This window comes from Melopsittacus undulatus, chromosome 4, assembly GCF_012275295.1.
Source record: "Melopsittacus undulatus isolate bMelUnd1 chromosome 4, bMelUnd1.mat.Z, whole genome shotgun sequence".
In the NCBI taxonomy this organism is placed as follows: domain Eukaryota; kingdom Metazoa; phylum Chordata; class Aves; order Psittaciformes; family Psittaculidae; genus Melopsittacus; species Melopsittacus undulatus.
Genome location: NC_047530.1, coordinates 77,930,343 through 77,957,924, shown reverse-complemented (window position 1 = coordinate 77,957,924; position 27,582 = coordinate 77,930,343). Strand labels below are relative to the sequence as shown.

At 38.8% G+C, this 27,582-nt stretch overlaps 1 protein-coding gene and 1 pseudogene across 1 annotated transcript; one reads left to right on the top strand and one right to left on the bottom strand.

Moving 5' to 3' along the window:
- Positions 1 to 3,945: 3,945 nt before the first annotated feature.
- The window catches only part of LOC106023561 (von Willebrand factor D and EGF domain-containing protein-like), a 185,163-nt pseudogene continuing 161,526 nt past the window's right edge, over positions 3,946 to 27,582 (bottom strand).
- On the top strand, positions 7,112 to 9,368 carry LOC101878368 (ragulator complex protein LAMTOR2). Its single transcript, XM_013130151.1, is given in 4 exon segments — positions 7,112 to 7,164; positions 8,998 to 9,037; positions 9,040 to 9,193; positions 9,196 to 9,368. Coding segments are annotated over 4 exon segments (420 nt in total).

Sequence of the window (27,582 nt, the reverse complement as noted above, 5' to 3'; positions counted from 1 at the left end):
GCATTTGTCTTCATGTCTGCCATGAAACTTGCTAAATTATCTGGATCTCTCAAAGAGTCAATACAAATAAAAAATACAAAAAAGTTTTCTAAGAGAGTGATTGCTATTCTAGAAAGTTCATTAGCCTTTTGAGAAATGCTGTTGGCAGGCTCTGTTTAGCAGAAGTCCAAAGCAAAATAAACCAAAAATGTCAGAAAATGAATTGGAGATCACTTGGCAATATAAATGTGAGAACTAGGATGTAGATGATGAATAATTTGAGAAAATGTATATTGCTCCTCCAGGAATCTTAACTGCACAAAGGGGAACTGTATTGAAGATTACAGCAGAGAAAGGGGAATAACTTGTTTAAGCGAATATGTGCCATCCAGCTTTTCCAAATGCACTGGCACCACCAGACTCCAGACACTAGTTGGTTTGTGAAAAAAAAAAAAAAAAAAAAAAAAAGAGTTCTGCAGTGACACCTTTTTTTCCCAGCTCCCTGTATCCACATCCTTAGCATTTTTGGTCTATATTTTCTCACTCTAATTTTGTAATTTGAAGACCAGAAATGAAGTTTAAAGGAGGAAATCAGTCTCTTATACTTGATAACTGTAAATTATCTTGCATCTCCTTCTTTAGGAATTGGAGGTTGGTATGACTCAGCTGTGGGTGCAGTCACCTAGAGCATCCCTTGTCAGTTGCTACCAAGAGGAGGGAAGAGACTGTTCCTCTTCAAGTTAATTCAGGTTTTGACAAATTTTATATGCCATTGCTACTGTATTGTTCCCATTATCTGAAGATTCATAACAGAAACAGAATGAAGCAGGAGTTTTAACTCCTGTAGGATAACATAGCAGTAACTAACAGGAAGGAGAGAAGATTGCAGATGACACAGGCAAGGCTAATGTGCTCAATGCCTTTTCTTCAGTCTTCATGGAAAGGTTAAATGTGACAAAAGGTTTAACATAATCAGAATTAACAAGGGAGAGAAGGGAAGGAACTGAGTAGATTCAGAAAAGTCAGATTTAAGGCTTGTTTGCAAGGTCAAATGACTAGGCAATAAACTGGGATCTGAATTTATGGTATGCTATCTTATCTACTGTGCATTAACTCCCCATATGGAAGGTCTTAGTAAATAAAAGGGTCTGTACAGGAAGCAGCTTTTCTAGGTTGACAGGGCCTCTTAGAGTTTAGCCCAGCATATTTAAAGATGCAGTTTCTAAAACAGCAGTGATGTGCTTTGAGTACTCCCGAAGGATATAAATAGTCCGTATAAACATATTACATATATTTAAGTGAGGAAAAAAAAAAGGAAAATCAAGGAAATGTCAGCCAGCAATTCAAATTAAGTTGGTATCTGGAAAGATACTAAATCAAATTATTAAATAATCAATTTACAAGCCCCTTAAACTTAATAAGGGAAGTAGCTGCTCTACCCACCAAGAGCAGACATGTTTTTCACATTAGGGAAACTTCTGATATGTTTCAGATAATCAGGCCAGTAAGAGTATGATTCAGATGGAATAAATAAGGAGCAAGGCTTGTTTGAGAAAGTATTATTAAGAATTAATTTTACCAATAGTCTACAGGCCCTCATTTTTCTAATAATTGCTACTTTCATTAAAGTCTTAGCCAATTAAATGTTATGGTTTTGAACAATGGCACACTTGGAGGCCATGCAAGGAGGCTTAGAATTAAAAATCTTTTTGATAAATGGGTGAGATAGCTTGAAAATCATAAGACAAAATTAAGTAAAGACAATACAGATGGTGCTTACAGAGGAAAAGTCAACTGCACAAATGCCAAATGGGAAATAAGTGATGAGGTATCAGCACTGTTGAGAAGACTGAGCAGGTTGCAGTGCTGTCACAGAACAAATAGAAATCTCTTGCTGTAAATGTATTGGAGGCTGGGGACCCACACTGGGAGGCAGTTTCTGGGCTCTGGCCTATGCTGGAGCTCAGTTACATGTCAGGAAGAATATAGAGAAACCAGAGGGAGTTTAGACAAGAGCAACAGGGAACAGGGTTTGAAACTTCGTTAGTTTAGGTTAAAAATTCAGGCAGCAGAGACTCAGTCTTCAAGCGTGTAAATATTACTGTGGTAACTTTTCTCTATGCCCACTAAAGTTACTCCAAGAAGTATCAATTTTACTTGCAACAGATTGGCTTTATATTCAGTGTTTGGAAAAACAAAACTGTGCTCTAATAACATAGTTAAATATTTGAACAATTACTTAGATAAACTGAGATTTCCACGACTGGCAGTTTGGAGAAGTTGATTAAATCCTGTTCAGATTGTTCACTTATTCCTGATCCAGTCTAATTAAGTCTTGGGGGGTCTTTCATATCAACTTTTCTATGGTAGTATGGGTATGAATTCCTATGTTTACAATTTACTATAATCCATGCTATTAAATGATCTTTGTATTTTAATATCTCAACTAACTTTGATTTTTTCTATGGGTAGCTCATTTGCTTTCACATAGTACATGCCATGTAGTTTAAACTACACACCATTAAATCCATCATTTTTATTACTAATTTTGAATCTAGCTTTCAGCAAGGCTCATGGATTGAAGGAAACCTGTTAATTCTCTTTTATTCAGAACATTTCCTTCTTCACATCAAAGCAATGCATGTTCATATCAGTGCAGCCAATCAGTATTGCTGTGGAATGAGCCATGAAACTGAAGAGTGCTACAAACAGTCTTAAAAAATATGAAATAAATCATTGCTGGAGAGGCTCATGTGTTTACATGTATCATGGATGGCTTGGCATCTTGGACATACATAATACGCAAAGTCTTTTTCTACTTTCCTTTTCTTTCAGGACTGATTTACTGTGTAATATTTTATCCATATGAAAAAGAAGCCTGTTTTTTTCTTTTGTTTTTGATTTAATGTTTTCTGTAAGTGCAACAAAGATCCACTCCCTTTATGAAATGACAACTATCATAATTCGCACTTTCACAACTAGAATAATACTCTAAAGCATTCCTGGTAATCTTGGTCTGCTTTATCAGAAAAGGCAACTCTTGACCCGTCAAAGGAAAGTCTTCTGAATATAAATACCTGCAGACAATAACTCCAGCTTATCTTGGCATATTCCTGCTTCCATTTGTACTTCTGTTAATTATTTGAGAAAATGTGCACCGTATTTTTGTAGGCTACAGCCAACCTGTATAATAGATTTTTATATTCAGAAAATTACAGCACTTAGTCATTTTATCTACATCAGCTGCATTTCAGTATTGCTAAGGAGCTGTACTTTAGTATGAGAATGTACTTGTTAAAAAAATTGTGATATTAAAATCTAATTATCATTAACAGAATAAAGTTACTATCTGAATAGATTTTTATGCTTTCACTTAATGCATTATATAATTGAAACAAAAATACATTGATTTTTTGCCCTTAGCTTTTCAAAACAGATAAATGTCAACCTGCCTTTACAAAAGTTGCAGATCGGGCCAGTCAGGTCGTCTGAGTGGAACAGTGTTTGAATTTGAGTTTGGAAAATGTCTGTGGCTTAAAAATGTGTCCCTCAACAATAAAATAGAATAGAATCATTTAGATTGGAAAAGACCTTTAAGATCGTAGAGTCCAGCCATTAACGCAGTCATGCCAAGTCCAGAACTAAACCATGTCCTTAATACCACATCTACAAGTCTTTTAAATGCCCCTGGGGATGATGACTCCACCACTTCCTTGGGCAGCTATTTCAGTGCTTGACAACTCTTTCAGGGAAGAAGTTTTTCCTAATATCCAATGTAAACCTCCCCTGGTACAACTTGAGGCTGTTTCCTCTTGTTCTGTCACTTCTTGCTTGGGAGAAGATATCAGCCCCCACCTCACTAGAACCTCCTTTCAGGTAGCTGCAGAGTGATAACATCTCCCCTGAGCCTTCTCCAGACAAAACAACCCCAGTTCCCTCAGCCATTCCTTATAAGACTTGTGCTCTTTACCAGCTCCCACACTCCAGCACCTCAGTGGCTTTCTTGTAGTGAGGGGCCCTGAACTGAATGCAGTATTCGAGGTGTAGCTTCACCCGTGCTGAATACAGGGGGATGATCACTGCCCTGCTCTTGCTGGCTGTGCTATTGCTGATACCAGCCAGGATGCCATTGGTCTTCTTGGCCACCTGGGCACAGTACTGATTCATATTCAGCTGTCTGTCAACGAACACCCCCAGGTCTCTTTCTGCAAGGCAGCCTTCCAAGCTTTCCATCTACTTTGAGGGTAAGGATAGTATTTGCCCAACTCAATGGTTCACAAATTCATGGGGGGAGGGGGAAAAATAAAACCCAAAAAGATTTGCATGAACTAGACTTCAGTTTGCTAGCTTCAGTGCCAGGAAGAAATAAACCATTGTTTCTTTTAAGGGAACAGCTATCACAGAAAGAAAATGCATAGCAGGACAAGTGTCACCTCTTGGCTGTCATTCACCTAGGAAGGGCACAGAAAATTTAGTCCCATCAGCTCTGTCTGAGCACATGCAGCAGCACTTATTTAGTAATGGAGTAGGAAGTGCTAACAGGTGGTGGGAGAGATCGTCTTGGAAAAGTGCACCTAACAGAGTTCCTTAGGCAAGTGAGGTGGATCCTTCTCTGACCACGAGAACTGGCAAATTGGCAAACACAAAAGTGTTTTGCCACTTTTGGATAGGTCTGTAGTGGACATTTAATGTAGAGTTTGAGGTCAAGCTCAGCAAGAAGTTGGTTGGTTGTGAAAACTGGTGTGGAAAAAGAATGAACAGGAGTAATTGCTGCTTGCAGACCTCCTGGGTGCAAGGCATGCAATTTCACATAGCAAACAAGAGGCAAAGTTAGGAAGGCAGGGATGTGAAAAGCAAGTGGAGTGGTGTTTGCTGGGGAGGAGGAGGAGGTTGTTCTTGCAATTCAGAATATCCTTCAGGCTTTGGTTGGACTGCAGCTAGCTGTTTTTCTCCAGGGTTTGCTGTGCAAATGACTAGTGGGTTTGGACAGGAGCACTGTATGAAGGGTGAGCCTAACTACCAGAATAGACACAGCTTTTGTGGGCTTTATATTTGAAGCATTAAACTGTTCCTTAAGGGAAAATTTTGCATTGAACTTGGATACATGGTTAATTTGCAACTGAACAGTCATTGAATTTCCTTTAAGATATTATATAACCCATTTATATCTTTCATAAGGTTAACAGGACTTTAATCCATTTTCTTGTAAACTATTTCAGTTACATTTGGTTGTTTTTGTTCTTACCATAAGAGTCAGTGGTTTTGGACCTTACCTTTTCACATGTTGAACCAGTATAGTCACTTCTGCAGTACATGACAGTTGGTCTTATGCATCTGCTTCCAGATAGACATATTTGCTCAGAAAGTGCTACAAATGAAAGATAAAGTTGCTTAGAGATACACTTATTCTAAGTCGCCTAATTAGAAAGGGAATATTTAGATGCTTTTGAAAATACGTTTACTTTTGAAAGGAGATTTATTTGACAAAATACATTATTATTCTGTAGTTTCATATGATGGAGGAAAGGACAATAAAATAAATAAATGGAAGCATTAAAGATGGTTTGCCATAGGCTTTTTCATGCCTATGTGTCTGTTATGTTTACAATTGCCTTTATTGTTTTCCTTTTCTCCCCAGTGATGGGGAAAGAGAAGACTGTGCTAAAACAGTCACCTTAGCTCAGTCAGAAATGGATCAGTGCAAGGCCTAATTTTGAAAGCAAGGATACATTCTGGGTGTTGAGGTTTGGGTCACAGTTACGCCAAATTTTATTTTAGTTTCAATTGAAATAAAATAATGGCTGTTAAAAGGTCTGTTCTTGACTTGATAGGAAAAGATATGTTAAATATATACTCCCAAATATTGCAAATAAATGAAAGGGAGAATTTGTTGAACTACACACTTTACATCTCTGGAAACTAGGGCATTAGAACATGTAATTTTATGGCCCCACAGAATCAGTAATGATTTCCTAAGGAAAAATAATTAGAAACCCTTTTCTGTCCTGGATACCAGTGTACTTATTGAGGCACATCCACTTGAAGATATTCTGTTACTAAAGGAATCAGTGGGGTTTTTTTAAGAGAGAAAAAAAAGATAATAAATTGAACTAGTCAAATTTCAGCCAGTTTTTCATTCTCATTAGCTATTTGTGTTGTTATGACATTGTTTTGGCATAGAGGAAAGAGAACAGCCAATTCATAGGGCACCGATTCAGGAAGAACACACATGTCAAAGTATTTTAATTAGATCTCATGAGTTAAACCTATAAATATTGCCAGACTGTTGCATCCTAATTACAGGAAGTCAAAATGAATGCCTTCAAAACTGGTCAGATATGAATCAACAAGTGGCTTTTATCTTTTCTTGTGTGGCAGAGGCATATAGGAGGCTGCAAACCATGTCCCATTTAAGACAGATCTGAAAATATAGATGCATATCTTATGATCAAATACCATCTCCTTTATTACAGAGCAAAGTGTTCCATCCAAAAATTCCACAGAGTTTAAACTCTGTGAGTTGTTCGGTGGTTTGGTTTTGGTTTTTTTTTTGTTTGTTTTGTTTTGTTTTGTTTTGTTTTCCAGAAAATCAGCTTCAACAAGTTCAGGGGCTGAAGGAGCAAATTCCAGAATTTTGTTAGATTTAGGTTCTGATTTTGACACATTAAGCTCATGCAAATTCTTTGTGTTATGATATAAAGTCTCAGGGATAGACCAGTAAAATTTCTTTAGAAAACATATAGTAGGATCCTGTGCCATGCAAATGTGATTCTCAGTTATAGTAATTGCTATAGTGACCTTAAAAGGCCAGGACAAGCTGTTTAACAATACATGGAATGTGTATTGGTTTTGTTCTACCTTGTGTTATATCATGGCTGCTAACACTCAGTGAAGAGGTTGAGATTTTGGCAAAGTAGGGAATATTAAAATCTAAATATATATACTGAACTTCAGCCCTGACAGCTGCAGGACAGAGGAGTGAAGAACCAGACTGACTGCCACTCTACACATCTGAAAAAGAGAGGCTGTAAACAGCTTGGCAAACAGCTGCCCTTTTGCGTAAAGGCAGGTAGTGAGGGTTCATATTGTGTCAAAACTACCGACCTGTATCATGTCCAGAACAAGATCACGGATGGACCGGGACCTGCACCTCCAGGTGCTCCTTTTTAAAAAGCCAGCTGTCAGGTTGTTATCTGCTGTTGGACTCCAGTCACTTGGAGACAGCAACTTGCCTCCTAGTAGATGAGCTACTTGATATGTTTCTGCTACTTTGAAAAGTTGAAAGTGTGGTTTTGTCGACACAACATTTTAAAAGCAAATTTGGTCTTGTTAGGTGTCTGTTGCAAAGCACTCCTTAAGACCCAAAATGGGCAGCTGCAAGCTTCTGAATTTCTCCTTCTTCTGCAATCGGGAGTCCCAGATTTGAATCCTGGGTTTGGATGGGGCAGAGGATGAATGAAATCATGCTCATGTTAGCTAGAACAGCATGCCCAACATTTGTCAACTTGCTACATCAGCTCCTCCATGAACTTTGACAGAACTCAAGTTTATAACTGGAAAAATCTGAGAGTTTTGTTTACTGGAACAGAAATTGTGCATTGTCAGTAGAAGGGGCTCCTTGTGCCCACATCGGTTTTGTTCGATTGTTTAGTGAGCTAGAAGAGAGAGACCTGTCCATGATACTGCTATTTCAGAGAACTGTGCATGACATTAATATTATTAATTTGATATGAACTTGGGCTGGGGAAAAATGGAAGTTAGTTCTCCTTTCATCTTGATAGCGGATAAAATAAGAACAGGTAAGGTAAAGAAAGATGGATTCTTCTGGAGACCCCTATATCAGTATGCATGGGCAGAAGAACAGGCATTGAATATGGCTTTTTTCTGTCTGATTATCAGGTGATGCAAACTAAGGGAAAAAAGGGGAAATATTTCCTCCTTTTTTATCCTTTGCTACCTTCCTGTCTCTCCATCTCCCTCCATTGCTTCTTGCTTTGGTGCTCAGAAAAACAAGAGCTCAGTTAGGAGAAAAGTTTAAAACATTTTGGAAGAAAATTGGAATTGAAATAACAGAGGATAATAACATAGCTGAAGTTCAAATGAATATTTCATAAATGTATTTACAAGGGATGCTAAGCCTCTAAACACTAAAAATGATAGAAGCTATATATGCCTCATCCTGTACAGATTCAGCAAAGAAAGTAATTTAATAAGCTAAGCTTATGTAAAAATTATAATCAATAAATGCCCATTATAAAAAGAGATTTATCCCTGGGTATTAAAAGAACAGAGCTGTAATTTGCATGCAAACTACATTCTTTGTTAACATTTTTATTTTTTTAAGGTTCGAAAGGGTTACATAGGAAACCTAGAAGAAAGCATGTCTGAGATGTTGTTCAAGGCAGAGAAAGAGAATGAAGAAGAATGTTGAGGAAATTATAAGGCTTTAAGCTTGACACTTATAACATGCAAATAAAGAGAAGATATTCTGAAGGGCAATGAGGAGCCAATATGGGTTCAAAAATATTAGAACAGAAGATAGCAGCATGAATTTTAATGATGAAGATCCTTCACAACTATAACCTTTATATACTTAATAATTAATTATTAGAATTATAACTTGATTCTGCATTCAGGACCTTAAACAACAGACGTATATGCCTGGCTAGAAGCCTTCTGACTTTACTGGGTTATGTTTTGGCAATATCTGTCAGGATAGTCAGACTGTACTGTCAGGTCTTCACTCCTTTGTTCTAATGTTTCTTTCCTTGCTCAAGAAAAAGAGCGATGTGAGTTAGCACTGCAGGAGACAAGGGGAAGCCACAGGCAAGGAGCTTTAGACTGGATATCTAATGTGGAATGATTGCTTCTCCAAAACATAGCACACTTCTTCCAAATTAGATACAAGCTCCTTAACATGTGGTGACTTCTTCTGACAACACAGTCTGATCTTACTCCCTGAGACGTTGATGATTGATCAGTCTGAAAGATTGATGCCCTTTTTTCCTGGAGTTGCAGCCATGCTGCTCCCGAGGCCCTGACACAGGTGGTGAGCCAGAGGCAAATACCGGTGATGTCTAGAGCATGCTGCTCCTGGACAACAAGAGGTCCCTGCTTGCCTGCTCGGGCTATGGGGACACTGATGCCAGAATCACCATGGCCATTGTCAGCAACATCTGGATGGCCTATGACAAGAATGGGCACCAGGCATTCAATTCAAGTTCATCCTCATGGACTGCATAGAGGGGCGAGTGGCCATCATGCGGGTGGCAAACCTGCTGCTCTCCATGTAAATGAAGGAGACAGTTGAATTTGGGATGCTGAAGGTCAAGACACAGGTGCTGGTCTAGTACGTGAAGGAGACACTCAAGAAAGTGGCCACATCCTGACTGCAGGAGCAGAGCTTGGAGGTGCCACCACATGAAAGCTGGTGCCTTCAACACCATCAGCGTTCCCAGACATTGGTGTACCTTTAAATAAGGTATGGGGAGCAAAATATCAACGGGAGGAATAAAAGTGTCTTTGATGCTATTTTTTTTTATATTTTTCAATGGTTTAGTGTCCAGCTGGAGACCAGTAACGAGTGGTGTCCCTCAGGGATTGGTGTTGGGACCGGTCTTGTTCAACATCTTTGTCGGTGATAGGGACAGTGGGATTGAGTGTGCCCTCAGCAAGTTTGCCGATGACACCAAGCTGTGTGGTTCGGTTGATATGCTGAAGAGAAAGAATGCCATCCAGAGGGACCTTGACACACTTGTGAGGTGTTTAACCATGCCAAGTGCAAGGTCCTACACCTGGGTCAGAGCAATCCCAGGCACAGCTACAGGTTGGGCAGAGAAGAGATTCAGAGCAGCCCTGCAGAGAAGGACTTGGGGGTGTTGGTTGATGAGAAGATGAACATGAACCAGCTTCAGTGTGTGCTCGCAGCCCAGAAAGCCAACTGTATCCTTGGCTGCATCAAAAGGAGTGTGACCAGCAGATCAAAGGAGGTGATCCTGCCCCTCTACTCTGCTCTCGCCAGACCTCACTTGGAGTATTGTGTGCAGTTCTGGTGTCCTCAACATGAAAAGGACATGGAACTGTTGGAACAAGTCCAGAGGAGGGCCACGAGGATGATCAGGGGACTGGAGCACCTCTCGTATGAAGACAGGCTGAGAAAGTTGGGTCTGTTTAGCCTGGAGAAGAGAAGGCTGCATGGAGACCTCATAGCAGCCTTCCAGTATCTGAAAGGGGGCCTATAATAACGATGCTGGGGATGGACTCTTCATTAAGGTCTGTAATGATAGGACAAGGGGTAATGGGGTAAAACTTAAAGAGGGGAAGTTTAAATTGAATATAAGGAAGAAGTTCTTTACTGTTAGGGTGGTGAGGCACTGGAATGGGTTGCCCAGGGAAGTTGTGAATGCTCCATCCCTGGCAGTGTTCAAGGCCAGGTTGGACAGAGCCTTGGGTGACATGGTTTAGTGTGAGGTGTTCCTGCCCATGGCAGGGGGTTTGGAAGTAGATGATTTTGAGGTCATTTCCAACCCTAACTATTCTGTGATTTTATGACATTTCCAAATTATTCAACCTTAGACATTGCCAATCTTCATTGCAACAGAACTGAAAATCTGTTTTAAGTTACTGTCCATAGTGGTATCTGCTGAAAGATTGAAGCATTTTGAACTGTTGCTTGTAATAGAGATTGATGATCTTTTTTCCTGGTGAATGTTGGCAGAAAAATCTAAGGCACTGATATTTGCACTTTTAAGTATTTAAATTAATTGCTAGGGACCTAAAAGTAGAGAATGTCTTGCTCTGCTTTTTCTGGTTTTATAGAAGACCAAAGAGAGATCTAGAAAAGATTTTATTGTGGAAGCTGCATCTGCTGATGCCTCCAAATGTCTTGAACTGTCCATGTAGGCTTAGGCCTACGTAAGTTAGAAACTTCACTGATGAAGGTGATCTGTGGCTTTCTTAAAAATAAATCAAAAGTACATATCCAAGATAAATTTTCAGTATTTGTCCATTTTCTCTTTTATTGGCTTAATTGACTACTCTGCCTAGCTGCCTCAGTACAGAGGACTGAGACAATTTTTGCATCTGAGAAATATCCAGAAAATGGTAGTGGACATCTCTTAGATCCTTTACTTTAGTCACCCAACTGGACTTGTGTTAGGAAGTTAATGAGGAAAAAATGAGGTTGAACAGGTAGATAAAACCTGTATCTGCATTTCTATTGCTGCCATACCAGTAAGGGCAGCTGCATGAATTCACAGGATGAACAAAGAATGAAACTGGGTTATCAAACCTCCTCCTACCCTTGAAAAAGCCCCAGAGAAACAGTTCAGCCCTAATTGCTTCTGGACAGTGGAGAAGGTACAGTGATTGCTGAGAAATGTTATCATCTGGATTGTTCATTGTGGAGTGAGATGGAATTTTTGCATTATGAAATCAAAAAAGTTAAATTAATATTGAAAAATATATAAAAATAATAGAAAATATAAATAGACACATTCATACATAGTATATATGTAAAATTTTAATATGTAATAGAAGAAATTAATACAGAATATCAATATTTGTAGATAATGAATAGTATGTTTCTTATAATGTGATTGTTTCACCATTGTTGAGTTTAACAGCTGAAGTCTATACTTAAAGTGGTGCAAATCAAGGCCGTATTCAGCCTTGTTGATACAATAGCGATGCACAGAATTTGGGCACACACATCCAAGCAAGAAGGGGGTGTTGAGCACAGGAAAAGCTGGGAACTTAAATCTCATAAGGCAATTTTGCACAGAAATTTATCATGAAATAAATGTCTGCTTGCCAGAGACACACTTGTTCTGCAGTGTGTGCAGATATGGCCCACTGTTTGTGTGCTGCTGGGAGATGGGAAAGAGGACAAAGTAATATGAAAACAACAAAAAGATGTAACCAGAGGTTGTTTATAGTCCCCTTTGTGCTGCTAGCAGCCTGCTCCTCAGGGTCAAAGCTGAGGCGAAGGTAAGCACTTCTTTGAGCAAGGGAGGCACTCAGAAGGCTCTTTGTGTTTAGACAGACAAACACTTCTTATTTTTCCACTGAATTCTGGATTTGGGTGAATAACCTCACATCAAAACACAAAACCAGACTTGCTTTCAGGGATTACTATGCAAAACTTTATACCTAACATCTGTGAGGATGAAGATGTTTCTTTTTCCCCTGCTCCCTCTCTGCCTCACTGGAATACCCTGGAGCAACATCATAAGACCTTGCCATCTGCTCTGTGACAATAGTCCTCTCACTTTCTATCTAAAAAAACAGTAATTCCAACCAGTTGGTGATTATCTGGGTTTGCTGTGGGACCTAGGAATTTCAGCCAGTGCTTTTTGTACAAAAGGCTGATTTAACTTTCCATTACAGTGGGAAGAAATAGCAAAAGTAGAGTAAGTGAACAGATTTGAAGCAAAGTTTCAAATGTTAGATATATATAAAATTGCCTAGGCTGTGTGCCTGCATAGGATAGCAGAAATTGTTAATGAAAGTAACCATTGGCTTTTACAGAAACAGGCACGATTTGTTTGTTTATTTAATAAACCGAGTCAGGAATATATCATCAACTAATAAATAACTTTAAACATTGCCATGTTTGAACAAGAAGACAGCTGGCTCAAATAAACAATTACACAGCCACTGGGATTTAACTGACAAAAGATCTCCATAAGTAATTATGCTCTGCGAGTGTGAGAGGAAAGAAAGATTGCCCTTTAAAGGAGATAATGCCTTGATATTTTCCTTATGCCCTTTTACTGTAAAGCTAATAACATACACAAACTGAAGCGACCTTGTATGTAACAGGCAGCAACAGGTCTCTTCCTCTTCCAGGTCTTCCATCCCTTCTGCATGCAAATACTTCCAGACATCTTGGTGGTCAGCCTGAGCAGGTAATGATTACAGCATCAGGCTCCTAGGTTACAAGATAAATAGAATTTCTTTCTCTGTTTAATGACACAGAAAGAGCTACTCCATTTCCTTCTGTCCTCAACCCCTTTTTTTTACCTTTTATTTAAAATTATTTTATTTAAAGACTACTAATTTTGTCTGACAGGTTGAGCTCAGCATTCACATAAGGAAAAGATGAGTCAGGTCTCTGTCTCATACTAATGTTGAATACAGAAATGTCTTTGAAAGTAATAGTTTTACTGGCAGCATATGACAGTTCTGACAAATAGTAGGCAGAATTTGTGTGCTAATCATGTTATGGTGGACTTTCACATGATAGAATCATAGAATCATTTAGGTTGGAAAAGACCTTGAAGACCTAACTTATTTTCATGCCTGTATAAGTGAAAACCAAAATTCACATAACCAAATTACTTCTTTGTAAGGGTGCTGCCCAAAGAAGCTGTGGATGCCCCATCTCTGGCAGTGTTCAAGGCCAGGTTGGATGGGACTTTGAGCAACATGGTCTAGTGGAAGGTGTCCCTGCCCATGGCAGGGGGTTGGAACTGAATGAGCCTTAGGGTCCTTTCCAACCCAGACCATTCAATAATTCTATGATCATTGAGTCCAACTACAAACCTAACACAATATACACATAGTAGAAAATTTACTGTATAAAGATCTCTAGTGCAACATGTGTGGTTACAAAACTGTAGTAATTGAAACAGCACTTACAGATTTGGCACAGCATTCCTACCCATCCTTCAGAGCACTCACAGGTGTTTGGACCTATACATTCTCCACTGTTCAGACACTCCTGCAGGCAAACAGCTAAACAGATTGACATGAAACAAGAGAGAAGATGTACATGAGGTATCTGGATGTTCAAGATTCTGTCTGAAAGGTGACCTGCTAGGTTTTACTCAGTATGGCTAACTTCTTTAGAAGTGTATGCTTTCTCTCCATCAGATAATCACTGTTCAGGGTTCTTTGATATTTTAAATTTATCTTTGATGACTGCCTACTGGGTGTTTTGGTATATCTAATGCTCAGCTCACCATCCACTAAGAATACTTCCCATATAATATATTCATATGTGTTATATGCAAACAGTGTGTTCCATGTCATAAATAAATAGATTCTCATAGTAAAGTTTGATATGTTTAATGCATTTATCATTTCTGCAGCTATGCTGAAGGAGCAAATGCATGTTTTGGTGTGTATGTGTGAGAGACACCTCTTTCCTTCAGCATTTTTGAAGAAATTATTAATATTTAAATTTCAAAACGCTGGTTCTGAAATAATATTTACGATCAAGACCCAAAGGGTAAGAAGCCAATATTTTAATCTGGTTTACATACAGTATGTCATCTTGATTATAAATTTATTCAGTTTATCTGTCAACATCATGGTAATAAATAGCCATGTACGGAAAAATATTCCTTGGAAATATTTTAAGGCAGGAGAGTTTTTTTAATTACATTTTTATGTAACTGTAGTCAGATCTGGTAGAGTTACAGAGTAAGAACACATAATTCTCCAAATTATGCACCAAAATGTATCTGGTGACCTTGAGAGTATATCAGTTTGGAAAGCTTTATAGCAGGCTTTAAATAGTTCTGTATTTTGAAATACATGGCAGTTCTCAGTAAAATATAACAAAATATGTGAAGCAAACATAAAATCAATGCTTCAAGTTTAATACTGTAAAAATGAATTTCTGTAACAAGATGTATAACAGACAGCTGCATGAAGCAGAACCAGGCTTCCCCTAACACAGCTTTTTTTTAGCTTTGCAAACATTAAATGTTTATAGCATTTTATATTACCTGTACTTAAAAATGTTTTTTTTCAAACTGCTGAAGTAGCAAAACGGATTCTATTTACTACATTGTTTTTTAATATTAAAAGAAGATTACAATTTATGTTAACTGGCCTAAGTAATAATAATCTGTTTTGTGGGCAGTAGAGATTCTTACGTTTATTACAGTGCTTTCCCCTCCAACCAGTTGGGCAGTCGCAGACATTTGGGCGTACACATTTCCCCCCGTTCATGTACATGGGATCACAGACACCTGCAGATACATACGAAAGAGAGAACATGGTAACTGGAAAATGAGGGAAGACTTTACTAGAAACTTACTCACTTCCCTTCAGAAGGTTGAATTGCTTGTAATTAAAAGATGGTAAAGTAATTTGGATTTAAGAATCTGAGGCAGAGAGGCTTGATAGCTCCCATAAATCCTTCTGGAAAATGCTGCACCTTGTGTGGAAGCTCTTCTGGGGAAGCTCCAGTAAGAGGTGCCTCACCAGAAAAAAACAGATTATCATTAATTACAATTATTCTAAGAAAAACAAGTAAAAATTTTCCATGGTAGCTGTGGACAGATCGAATACTTGTTAGAGTATTTGCTTCCTGACTGGAAATGTGTTCTCAGATGTTCATTTGGATAAGAAAAGACTTGAAGAGGGTAGATTGGTTTCACACAATTTTGGGAATGTTTTTGTATTCAACCAAGCATTAAGACTGAATATTTCTATTCCTCCATCAAGTTTTTGCACCATTATTTGTTAAAGTACTTACCTTTTTATTTATTCATACAAATAAGATATGAAAAGCCACATTGTTCTTTTGACCACAGGAAACTAAATTTTTTTTTTTTTTGGGTGGGGGGGTTAGATTTCACTAGAAATCTAATTGCTAATTTTTTTATCTCAGATTAAGGCCTGTATTTATCAATATCGTTGCTTTACAACAACTAACAGTAAATTCCCACTGTTATGGCAAGTCAAACATCTGCAATCCCAACCTGATTTGGTAGAGGTAGATGCCGCAGACAGATACACAAATTCTTTATCTCCTGTTTCTGCCTGCCTGTTATGATAAGTGTAGGAGGACCCATCACAAACGGTGTAGTTTAGAAACATGGCAGTGCTGGTATGATGGGAATGGAAATTATTTGCCTTTTACATGGAAAAAAAAGCATTTAATAACAAGGAAAGCATTTGATAATGTGAGTGGAAGACAATAAAGCCACATTACATAGCAAGTGGTTGGACTGGCGTACAAGAGCCATGTCAGCAGGCATCTGACAGTGCAAGTCTGAGAACACATTTGTATTGAATGGATTCCTCCATGTTTAAAGCTTTATGTGCACAATGGGATTTTCAAGTGACTCATTACCAATACCGGTAATTGGCATGAGTTCTACTTGCTTGCAGAGCTGGGTGGCTGCATAACACCCAGCTCTTCCTCAGCATGGAGCAGGCTACTTGCTTCTGCAGGTTCCAAGGGGTTTGACAACTAAAATGTAGCATTACAGTACATTCATGAGCGTGAAGGTTGTGAGTCTTTTAGCAGTTAACATCAGCTGTTAAGAGCAGAACTAATGCTACAGTAACTCTGGTTTTCAAGTCATCACTATATACAAGACTGAAACTACCACAGCCCCCCCCCCCCCCCCCCCCCCCCCCCTTTGCTGCAGAGAGTCCCAAAACAGGAATGATTAAAAAATAGCATGCAAAAATACAGCAGCTGTGTTTGATGGGAGAATAGCCTGTTTCTCTCTTAGGTATCACCAGGCATTTTTACATAGTTTGATATAGATTCCCTAATTATTCCTCTGATGTACCAAAATAGTGCTTTTGTGGAGCTTTGTGTCTTGGGTTACTCCTTCAAGTAGATACTGCACAGGTAGCTTTTAGCACTGTTGCTGCTCTTGGTTGGCTGCTACGTTTGCATTTTGTTTTGTGCCAAGCCTCCTGGATCCCTCAGCATAGTGACCTGCCCTCAGGCAGGTCAGACTTATTCCTGCTTATAAAGGCTGCTTGGATCCAAGCCCTGAAACTGTCATCCTCTTTTCCCTTCGTTCTCCACCTCTCCTGATCCATGCTATGATCTTGGCCTCTGCTTACTGAGGCTAAAAGGGATCTACAGTTTTTGCTGAATTATCAAAAAGTGCTGCAACCACTAGTTAAAACCTAAATGAATTCAGAGTACCACAGTATAACTGAAAGAATTTAATCTTTTATTTTCCCTCTTCCTTTTTCTCCCCCTTTTGGTCTTATGTCTCCAATAATGGACTTCTGACCTACAATCTTGTGTTGTATTTGATTCCCTGTTTTAATCTCAGATATTCAGAATTTAGAAAAGATGACCCCAAAATAGAATTTGTTTATAGATTTCAGATGACCCCGGTGCTAACCTTCTGTCCCCAAATCAGTTGAAAATCTAGATATTTGATTTTGAGATCATATGAAACTTGGAAAATACCTTCCCCCTGCTCCTAAAACATAAAGCCAAAAAAAGTAAGTAGAAGCACAATAGCACTTGTTCAAATGGGGGTTTCTCCTTTTTTTTATTTTTTTTAAACCATTACATTTTCTGTGAATTTTAAACTTTGTACAAGCAATTACATTTTAAGATATTCCTCGTTGCTTTGTACTGGTAGATATTTTAAACTGTAGAACAACCGACTCTTCCTTCAATTACAGGGAGTCAAACTGGTCTGCTTTTTCATTAACTTTTCATTTTCAGTTTGTGTATAACTGAACTTGTACCAGCTCAATTTGTATTGCAGTTCAGCAAAACTTTAAGCAGTAGGTGAAGTCCAGTCTTGGTTTGAGTAAAACATATCAGTTCAAACTGAGTTTCAGTTTGGGATCTATTTCTCTCTTTGTTCAGCTGCCTACAAAAAAGTAACTGAAAATATAGCATGAACTTCCTTTACATTGTTTATTGGTCATGGCATCTCTCACTTTGGTGATAAACCCAAAGGAGTTCTATTCAGAATGAACAAAGGGAAGTATCAAACCTGTTCTGAACTGGAGGGGGCACTTCTGCCTGCCTGCCCTCCAGGGCAGATACCTTCTCTTCCTGCTAGGGAATTCAAGAGCACCTTTATGTAACTGAATGCAGTGTTATCTCTCCCTTTTTCCTCTCTGACATCTCCATCTTCTTCTCCCTTTCTTTAACTTTCTTAAATACAATTCCATCTCAATACCCATCAGACACACTTCAACGTTTGTTAATGATAACTAGTTCAGATCCTTTCTAGTCCCACTCCTTGGCCTCTGTGGAGGAGCTCCAATTTCAAAATAGCAAACAAAACTGTTACTGCCTCTCACAGGAAAACTAAATAAATTATCCGACACTAGGAGAGCAAATCAAATTATTGTAATCCTCACAGGCACTGGCATGACTTTGAAAAGATTCACATTTCTTTTTTACCCCTCCTCTTAAAATAGGTCTGGCATTTTGACCCAAAAACAGCAGTGGTCTGATGGGCTTTCCACCTGTCTTGGGGACTAGACCTAATGACAGGGATATAAACACATTTGTGTCATCTCTTTGTTGTAATTTGGTAGGATGTACCACTGGGCATGGAGAGTCCTGTACTATCAACACATCTCGGATGCAAGCTTTCTAGCGGTCAGTATCACTAAAGCCTTAATCCCATTCCCCTTGCTGTCAGTGGTGACATTTCTATGCTTGTCAGTAAGAACTGAAGAATAGAATTTCATATGCAAGAGTTACTCAATTCTGCAACGTGCCACAATTCTATAAGGCCACCTCTTAAAGCTAGAAAGGACTTCAATGATCTTACGCTTTCCAAAATTGGTAAGTTAGATAAGGTGAGCGTATGTTCAAGGTGATAATGCAGGTTAAAGAAAAAGCATGATTATGTGTTGTATTTCAGGTGAGGAGTGATTTTGATAAGGTAGCAAGTAGGTGCGGGTGTTAAGATAAAACACAGTTGTTGCATGGAACATCATATAAAATGTACACAATTCTTCTGTGCACTGAAAGGCATTCACAGGTTGCTAAGTTTTCTATTTTATGTAGCAGCTATTTCTCTTTGATGGCATTAATGCATTTTGACCTTACAATCACTTAGAATTTCCTGTGACTCTTTTCATAGCTTGTCTTCTCTAGGCTGACTTTGCCCAGTGAGGTACTTCTTGCAACTTTTTATCAACATCCATGGAGTCTATAGTTCAACTGTTAAGCCTTAACATCTTTAAGGTAGTCAGAATTCTTGCTTTGTCAGACAAAAGAAAGACTTTTGCTGCAAAATAAATATTTCCAGAGATTACCAAAATTCTAAGAAAAAAAAAAAAAACAACCCAAAACCCAAACCAACAATTAATCAACACCTTAAATGTGGTATGTAAAGCCGAGTAGGCCCTCCTGGTGTAGGAGGACCATGTCCAGAGATGGACACCTACAGTTCTGGTGTCTTCCTTTGCCTGCCTTTACCATTGATTTACAGTAACAGTTCCCCTAAAAATACACAGTATTAGGCAAAATATCCCTGCTATGCAAAGCTAAAAGGGAACAAAGTTAGGCACTGGGCATGCTTTGCTGGACTGCACAAACTGAGGAACTGAGAGTAATCTCCCGTTCTAACAAACAGCGACATTATTAGCCAGCAGTATCTGCTGATCAGTTTACAGTGATAAAAGAAGCCAGACAGTTCTCTCAGACTCCCACTGCTTCTGTGAATTAGCAAACAAAACTTTTGAAGCTGAACCTAAGTCACTTTCTGATGCAAGTTCCCCATTACACCTTTTCTCACTTGAAGTAGATAATAAGTAGTGAAAAACTTGCAGTTTTCTTGAAATGAGGCAGTCTACATCACCACCCTCATAAATTCAAAACAGAGAGAATATTAAATCTGGGTCCTAAAATCCTGGCAGAAAGAGATCCTTTGCAGTGTTTCAGGAATACACCTTGCTGCAGCTGAACATCCATGTCCTTTCCTCACCAGACTACACAGGCCTACCTCTTTCTGAATCAAAAATTACCTGTCATCACGTACCCTGAGCCATGCTGCTGATGAGGAGACAGAGCATCACATTGCACTGCTGATTAGAAGATGTAGCTTTCAAGACTTTTTTTTTATCTGTTCTGTAGAAGCTTGAGAAAATTGACTTACTTCTGGATGCCTTCTGCTTTTGGATGGAAGAGAGAAAATAGCCTCAAGCAGTAACATCTATGTGGGCCAGCTAAGGTAGTGCAAAAGGCAATAGCTTACTGACAAAGAATACAGGAATGTGGTCAGAAGAGCACCTACTGTCGATATATGCTTCAATGTATCCTTTAAGTCAACATCCCTGTGCTGTCAGTTATATGTGATTCACAGGCACTGCTTTTATTTTTGGCTGCTGTTGGTTTTGGACTGACTTCTTTGTGGGTCTAGTGCATATTTCAACTTGCTCTCACTACTGGTCTTTAGAGCAGCCGGAACTTGGTCATCTGCAGTTTGGGCTTTTTTATGTGTTAATGTTGTTTTAGTGTTCATTTTCTCCTTTCTGCCTAGTGGTTATCTTGATTTGCTATGACATTCTCAAAAACAAAAAGCTGCAGCTGGGGAGATATGACACCGTAAGGACACAGAACATGGGACAGATTTAAAAATAACACCGACTGGTCTTGTCAGGAAAATACAGATGACAGAGCTCAAGCTGAGAACAAAAATGAAACCCATAGATGTGAAAGCAGTGGTTTTTGTGTTAAAATGGGCCCTTCTAGTTGTTTTCAAATGTTTATAGGTCATATATATCACCTATTGATGAAACACAAAAACTGGGTAGCTCTGTGCCAGGAATAACACAATCGTGAGACCACAGCCTTAAAATGTAGGGATGTTGCTAATCTTTTTCATAGGACAAGAACTAGAAGGTCAGATCAGCAGTTTCACAAAATAGCATGGTTCAATTGATTGACTGGAAAGAAGGTTCCCCATCTCTCTGGATGCATTATGCATCCCAGCGGCACTGCTCGAATGAAACATTATCCTGACTGCAGTAAAGAAACAATTGGTTGGATGCTTCTAGGCTCCAAGTAAAGATTTCATCTTGTTGAATGATCTTTAATTCTTAGAAAAAATTAATCACAAAATGGGTGTGTCCTGGCCAAAAGGGGTGTTTCTAACAAAGGTCACCATTGTTTGGATTCTACTGCCCTGGCACTAGAAGAAACTAGTCGACATAAAAAATGTCATTCTCCCCTTTAGAGGGTATAACTGATGCTCAACAGATCATTAGCGAGATGGATGTACCAATATATCTGCTGCTGTGAAAGTCCCAAATGCACACAGCTCTGAAAAACATGTTATGGATTCAGGACACCAGCAATTTCTAGTCCCCTTTTTTCTTCTTCCAAGGGCAGGAAGGAAATAGTTCTGCCCATGTTGCATTTTATGTATTAATATTTTTCCAAAGCTTGATTTTCTCTGTAATTCCTCATCTATGTTGATTTGGATTTGTAAATAAAGAAATAACTTTCTCGCCAAGCTCTGTAAGAGTGACATCGAATGTGTGTTCCACTGAATGTCAGTAATTATAGCCACAGATTACATTTTGAGAAGGAGTACTTGTAATACATGTAATAAAACTGTTTGCAATTTTTGTTCAAGGTTCTTCTAAAATTTGGATCCTTATCCATAACAAGCTACCAATCATTTTGAGGCTTTCTCATCCCTATTTCTCACTTCACGTATCTCTGTCAGAGATGCAAAGCACTTCTTTAATAAATTACCTTTCTGAATAGTAAAAATAATCTGGTAGAAACCTCTGAGGGGTGCATTGCAGGAGAACCAGTTACTACAAAACACAGAGGGAGCTGTAAATGTAATTGTGATGGGTGTGGTAAGAGTTTGCATTTATAATATATTCCCTTTACCACATGGCTCTAGCAACATGGCTTAGTTTGCATGGCCTAGCACACGTTTAAGAAGAAAAAATGGTCTGAAAAATTGTACAACCTATAGACAGCAGTGCAATGTCAGTGCTTTGTCTAATTCTGTCTAGTCTTCATTCTGATGTGTACTGTGTGCTGATGTGACCTATGGGGCCTTTTAGAGATATTAAAGCAGGAAATAAATTTAATTTCAGGTATTAGTTCAGGAAAAATGGGAAAACTAATACTGTATGGCAAAAATACTGAGATGCTAGACTAAACTCTGAGTGTCGATGTGTAATGTACTGCCTTCCTGTTTGCTGTCATGTCACTCTCATCAGATGATAACATCTTCCACCAGTTAAAGAGTATCTTGATCTCTCCAACTGTACCTCAAAAAGATTTCCTGGTAGTGTGTGGTATGCAAGACTCTGCAGACTCAGAGAGCTGTGGAAGCCAGTGTGGGATTGTCACTCCAGTGCAGATGGGACTCTCCCCTCTCCTTGGGCTGAAAGGTCTCCTGAGGTTCATTTTGCCTATTATGTCTTGTCAGGTGAAACTCTTTTTAAGAGATACAATAGTATGAAGTTTGGGTAGCTGCAGAATATTTCAGCATCTTTCAGAATGAAAGCCACTATAAAAAAAATAAGCAGGTGTGTGTATATATATATTCTTCCAGGAATTGTCAGATTTTATCTGACAATAATATCAAGATATCATTAGCAAAACCTTTTTCTTCTTTACTGATTGGTTTTGCTCTGATTACAACTGTTAATTTGGAAGGGGCTATAGCTGTACTTTATTCTCATCTTTGCAACTGCTAGCATATAATTATGTGGGGAATTGCAAAGTATACTCCCAGCACAGCTTATATTCCTGTCTTGTTAGGGTCCTGGGTTTGGTTAACATTTTCTCTTCATTGAAGGATGCTTTGTATTTTATTAGGTCAGTGAACCATTACAGAGTGTGTATAAATTGTTCTTTTGAGCTGCTTTCTTGTCATGCCTGAATAAGAAGTGAAAGAGCATTCTCATGTTTTTCTCTGTTGATTGGTTTTGTAGTTTCTGTGCTTCTAGTGTGGCCATTTAGGCACATTTTCATTGCACTGTGTAGGCTATGATGTTGCCTACGCTTGGTGCAACTTGGTTTATTTTCATCTACAGAAAAGAAAAGGGAGATTCAGGAAGAGTAACCAAAGGGAACTACAGTGGTATGGGAGAGATACATAGTCTCAAACCAAGGAGACCAGCCATAGGCCACTGTGATCTGGCTGATAACCCAGCCACAATGGGAGCCCAGTCAGGGTGTTCGGTGTTGTCCCCACTGGCACTGCACTAATCTGCTAGTGATCCTGTTATTATCTGTGTTAGAAGGTAAGCTAAGGCTTACTTGGGAATCATGCTGGAGAGGATTGTCTTTCCAATCTTTTTGTCAATAAGCAGACAACGTTAATCACAAGAATAGTCCATCTTCTGGGCTTTTGAGTAGTAGGTGCTATCCCCCTTTTAAGAGGTGCACCCCTTAAGACGTGGTTTAAACATTTCAATTAAAAATAGACACCCCCTCAAAATATTGTTTCTTAATTAGCTGAAAAAAGCACTCACCTTCACATGGAAGTCCACGGCAAAGAGAAATACATTAATTCAGGACTCCCTGCTCTTCGACTTTGTTTATGCTTATGTACAACATCAGATCTTACAGATTTCTTTAGTGCCTTTAAGATACATGTAAAGAAATACTGGTTCAAACCCTAGATTTTTAACTACAGTAAAATTCGTGCTGTAGCCTGTGAATGTTTTGCTTAGGGAATGAATAAAAATTTAATAAGGCTTTTGGGCTTATTTAGGATATATATTCAGTTCTTACCCAGATGTATTCTTGTTCTCTTCCTGCAAAATAAATTTAGACAACTGTATGTCCTCAAAACTTGTATTAAAATAAATGCATGAGCTACATATATATGCAGAAAACGTACCTTTTAAGAAAGGCCAACTAATGGTTTTGTCACAAATCCTCCCTAAAAGCAAGTAAATGAGCACTGCTCTGATAGCAGACCACAAAACAGGTTGTAACTTGGGTCACTGTTTTAATGTTTGTCTCTCTCCCTTTCTTTGGGATGTCAGCTCTCCCAGTTCCCCCCAGGCAAAATGCATGGATCATGTGTTCAGCTGAATGGGAAAGACAGGAGTAGCCCTGATTTTTTTCCTCTTCATCTTCTATTGTATTTCCTGCTCAAGGAAGCAAGAGGACATCTAATATGAACCTGTTGTGTTACATGGGCTGGACCATTGTTTCCTTTTCCTGTGCCTCCAGACTGTGCACCAGCTACTCAGCCTGACAATCTTTCTACTTCTGTTGCAAAACTAATGCTTTTTGCAGTAAGTTACAGGTCTCTCTGAAATGAGCAGCTGTTTATCTGCTGAACACCCACTGTCTAAGGATATCTGCCATCCAGAAATCTTGGACAAATAGTTGTTGCCTTTAAACACATCCTTGACATATGAAAAGTAGGTCTACCACAAATGATTTCTCCATCCGTTTAGATGGATTGTTTCCTGCTCAGTTTTGTGGGAGGGTACGCTGGACCTCTGATTTGCAACCTGGCTTATTTTACATAGCCTAAGTCAATCTGTCTACTCAGTAAAGGTGTTCCAGAAAATATATCAGTCACCTGTTGTCAAGATGATGACTTGGTAGAAGTGTGATTTGTTGAGTAGTAAAACTTTCCACTTATGCAGCTGATAAGGCAGTGATCTACAGAAACATTACATGGGAAGGCCGGATTATGGAAAATCAGTGACTTTCACAATATGACATTGCTTAGCAAAAAGCTGCCTTTGAAATCCAGTGTTCACATTTCCAATTAGTTTGCTCCTAGCTCTCATGCAAGTAAAGTCCTCATGGTACCGGGAAGGAAAAAGAAAGGGGGAGGGAAGAGCAAGTGAAGCTGGAAGAATGAATGTGAGTTACATTGTGCAGTGTGTGTTGGCTGTAAATCCTGCCTGCAGGCATTACTGAAATGGAGAAATAGTTATCTACTAACTTTGAGATCCAGTCTGCAAAATCCTGATGTCAGTGCAATGATTTATGTGACACAGAGTCAGCAGGATTCAGCCTGATGCAATAAAAGAGGTGCATGCAGAAAGATGGTCTCTGTTTTAAAACATAAGTAAACTGCTGGCTGGCTACGAAAAGAGTGACAAGAAGGTATGCTGCCAGAAGAGGCGCTGAGGTGCGGCTGGAACTGTGTTTGGTATTCCGGAGAAGGGAGGAGGAGGATGTTCAGCCTGTTCTCCTGTGACCTTTGCTTGCTGATGAGCTCCAGAGGGAGCTGTGGTTTGCCTTTTTGCTCAGAGATAACCTCCCTAGAAGCAGCCGCAGAGAGAAGATAAACATGTTTCAAAGTGGACCCATGAATAGCTTCTTTGTTTCTCTTTGCTCTAACGCTTCATAAGAAAGGCCAGCTTTTATTAGCTTTCCGTTTGTAAGATATATTTGTAAAGCAGTGTAAATATGTGTAATATATAAATGAAACCTAATCTATTTTCTTTGTTTATAATTTTTGTAAGACTATAGTAGAAATCAGTGTGAACACTTCTTTAAAGCCTTATGAACGGGAGTGATATCCCAGGATTGTTACAGCTGCGAATTGTTTTCAAAAGGGAATTTAAAACCACGTGCAAATAGCTTTTCTTTAGTATTAACTCCAAGTATGTTTGTTTGACGCAAAGTTGATCCAGAAATAGATTTTATTTTGAGGTACTACCAGCACTTGCTTTTTTCCACTCAACAAGACTGATTGTATTGAAAACAACGCATAGCAAGTGAGGATACAAGGTTGTACAATTGCTGAGGCATAACCGTACATTTCACTCTCAGCTCTGACACCTGCTCATCCTGGATGTGGATGTCTGGTTTGCATAATCACCAGTCAGTTATTTATCAGTAAATTCACCAGGCAGTCTTATATTTCTTATGGCAGCCAATCAGACCTTGTTGATTTACACATTTTTTTTTAGACGATGTTTACTTATATACAAAACAAACACAAACTTTCAGGCTGAATGCCTTTCTCTGTACTGTAAGGAAGGAAAGAAAAGTAAGTCCCAGTGGCAAAGATGTGGTGCTGCCACTCTGTCCTGCATTGGTTTGGCTCTGTAGTATTAAAAATGGCAAACTGTACAGGGATGGAAATGAATGTCCTGAGCCATGTTGATATATATTTAATATACATCAGTAGTGTATTTGGGTTCAGTTTAGAAACAACCTGTCTTGTTTGGCTGCCATGGCTTTTAGTTTCAGTTATCTCCTTCAATTGAGAATCTGAAGCTGACAAAAAGAAACAGGTGCTTTTGCTTCTCTGTCCATGCAGGTGAGATTTCAAGAAGGAAAAAGATATGCCTAAAAGAAGTGGAAACAATGACAAAATATCCAAGGGGTAAGTGAACAAAAACCTCATTTGACTTACTTCTATCTTGCCTCTAAACACTATTCCTACCTAAAAAAAAACTTCATAAAGTTGGTATCATGACAAATATGCTGCTTGTTTAGTGTCTGTTACTAATTACATAAGAATTCCTTATTCTGATGAATATTAATTACTGGAGAAACAGATGCCCACAACTGTTACTATTGTTATTTTATTGACTCATCACAAGGACAAATGTCTGTCTCACTTAACCACTGATACATCTGAGTTGCAAGACACTTGGGTTCATTCATTAGGAACAACTCTAATGTTCAAATTATCTCCAGCATGGGCATCCAAGTGTTTGTGGCTTCCCTGACTTCATGTACGTCCATCAAAGGGGTCATCCAGAAATGTGTTATGGTATCATGAGCCTGAAAACTAGCACCTCTGTGGTAATCAGGGCTGTGCATGACAGAGAATTTCCCCCTTGCTCTAACTCCATGTTAGAGGTTGTTAAAGCTGAAATCTAAGGGCTTACTCAGGCAATTCCAATCATTATGAGTAGGTATCAGAGATGTGTGAAAAAACTGTGTCCTGCTGCGTGTAAACAAAGAGAAAACAGAAGACAATCCCAAGCATTCACTGCACCTTAGGAGAGGTAATATTTTTGTTCAGATCACTGTTTCTGAAAGGACTCCTTCTGAGTTTTTAAGGCTTATGGGAAATTTCCTAAGCTAAGGATCAAGACTGTGAGTGCTCTGCGTGTAATACATGGCTGGAAACCTTCTTCAGACTTGTCTTTCTTAATCTTAAGTTTACTCACTCTATCTAGATAGGTTTTATTAGGCAGGTAATAAATCCACCTGAAATTTCTAAGATTAGACACTCAGAATAAGTACATAGTAAAGCTGATTTGCTGTCAAGAGGTTTTAGAAACTGTACTAGAAGTGTTAAAGGACTTAAGGACACTGCAAATTCATGTTCAGAGAGCAAAGAATAATTAAAGGAATTATAAAACCCCTCACAAGGAATTGTTTTTCTCAGAATTGTCATGTTCTGAGAAATGGTTAAGAATTTTGGCTAAGCTAACTGTACTTTTCACAGTGTGGGGTAACCTGGCAACAACAGGTTAGACACCACCAATACATGATTTAGGCCACAGGTTTACCTCTGGCATTTCCTCTGAGAATGTGGCACATTTTCCTGGTGATTTACAAATGGGAGCTGTTACAATATTAAACTTACGGCAAATTTTGTATCTATTAGCAGTTCTGCTGTTGTCATGAGTTTATTTTCCTTACTTGAAAACTGAGGGCACAGCTTGGTTTCATGGGATCTTCAAAGGCAAATGGAAAAGATGCTCAAATCCAGAGAAAACTCACTGTAAAGTAGAAACCTACTGGTTATTTTTCTGATTCTTTCTTGCCATACCCGTTGCAGGAAGGTTAGCAGAAGCACTACACAGATCATCTCCCAGCTGGGTTTCTGACCACTCAGGCACACTTCATAGGGCTGGTCTCACCTCAAGCAGCCACAAGATTATCAAAATTAATGTGATTAATGTATAAGGACATACATATACTGCTAGTGACACTGCAAATGA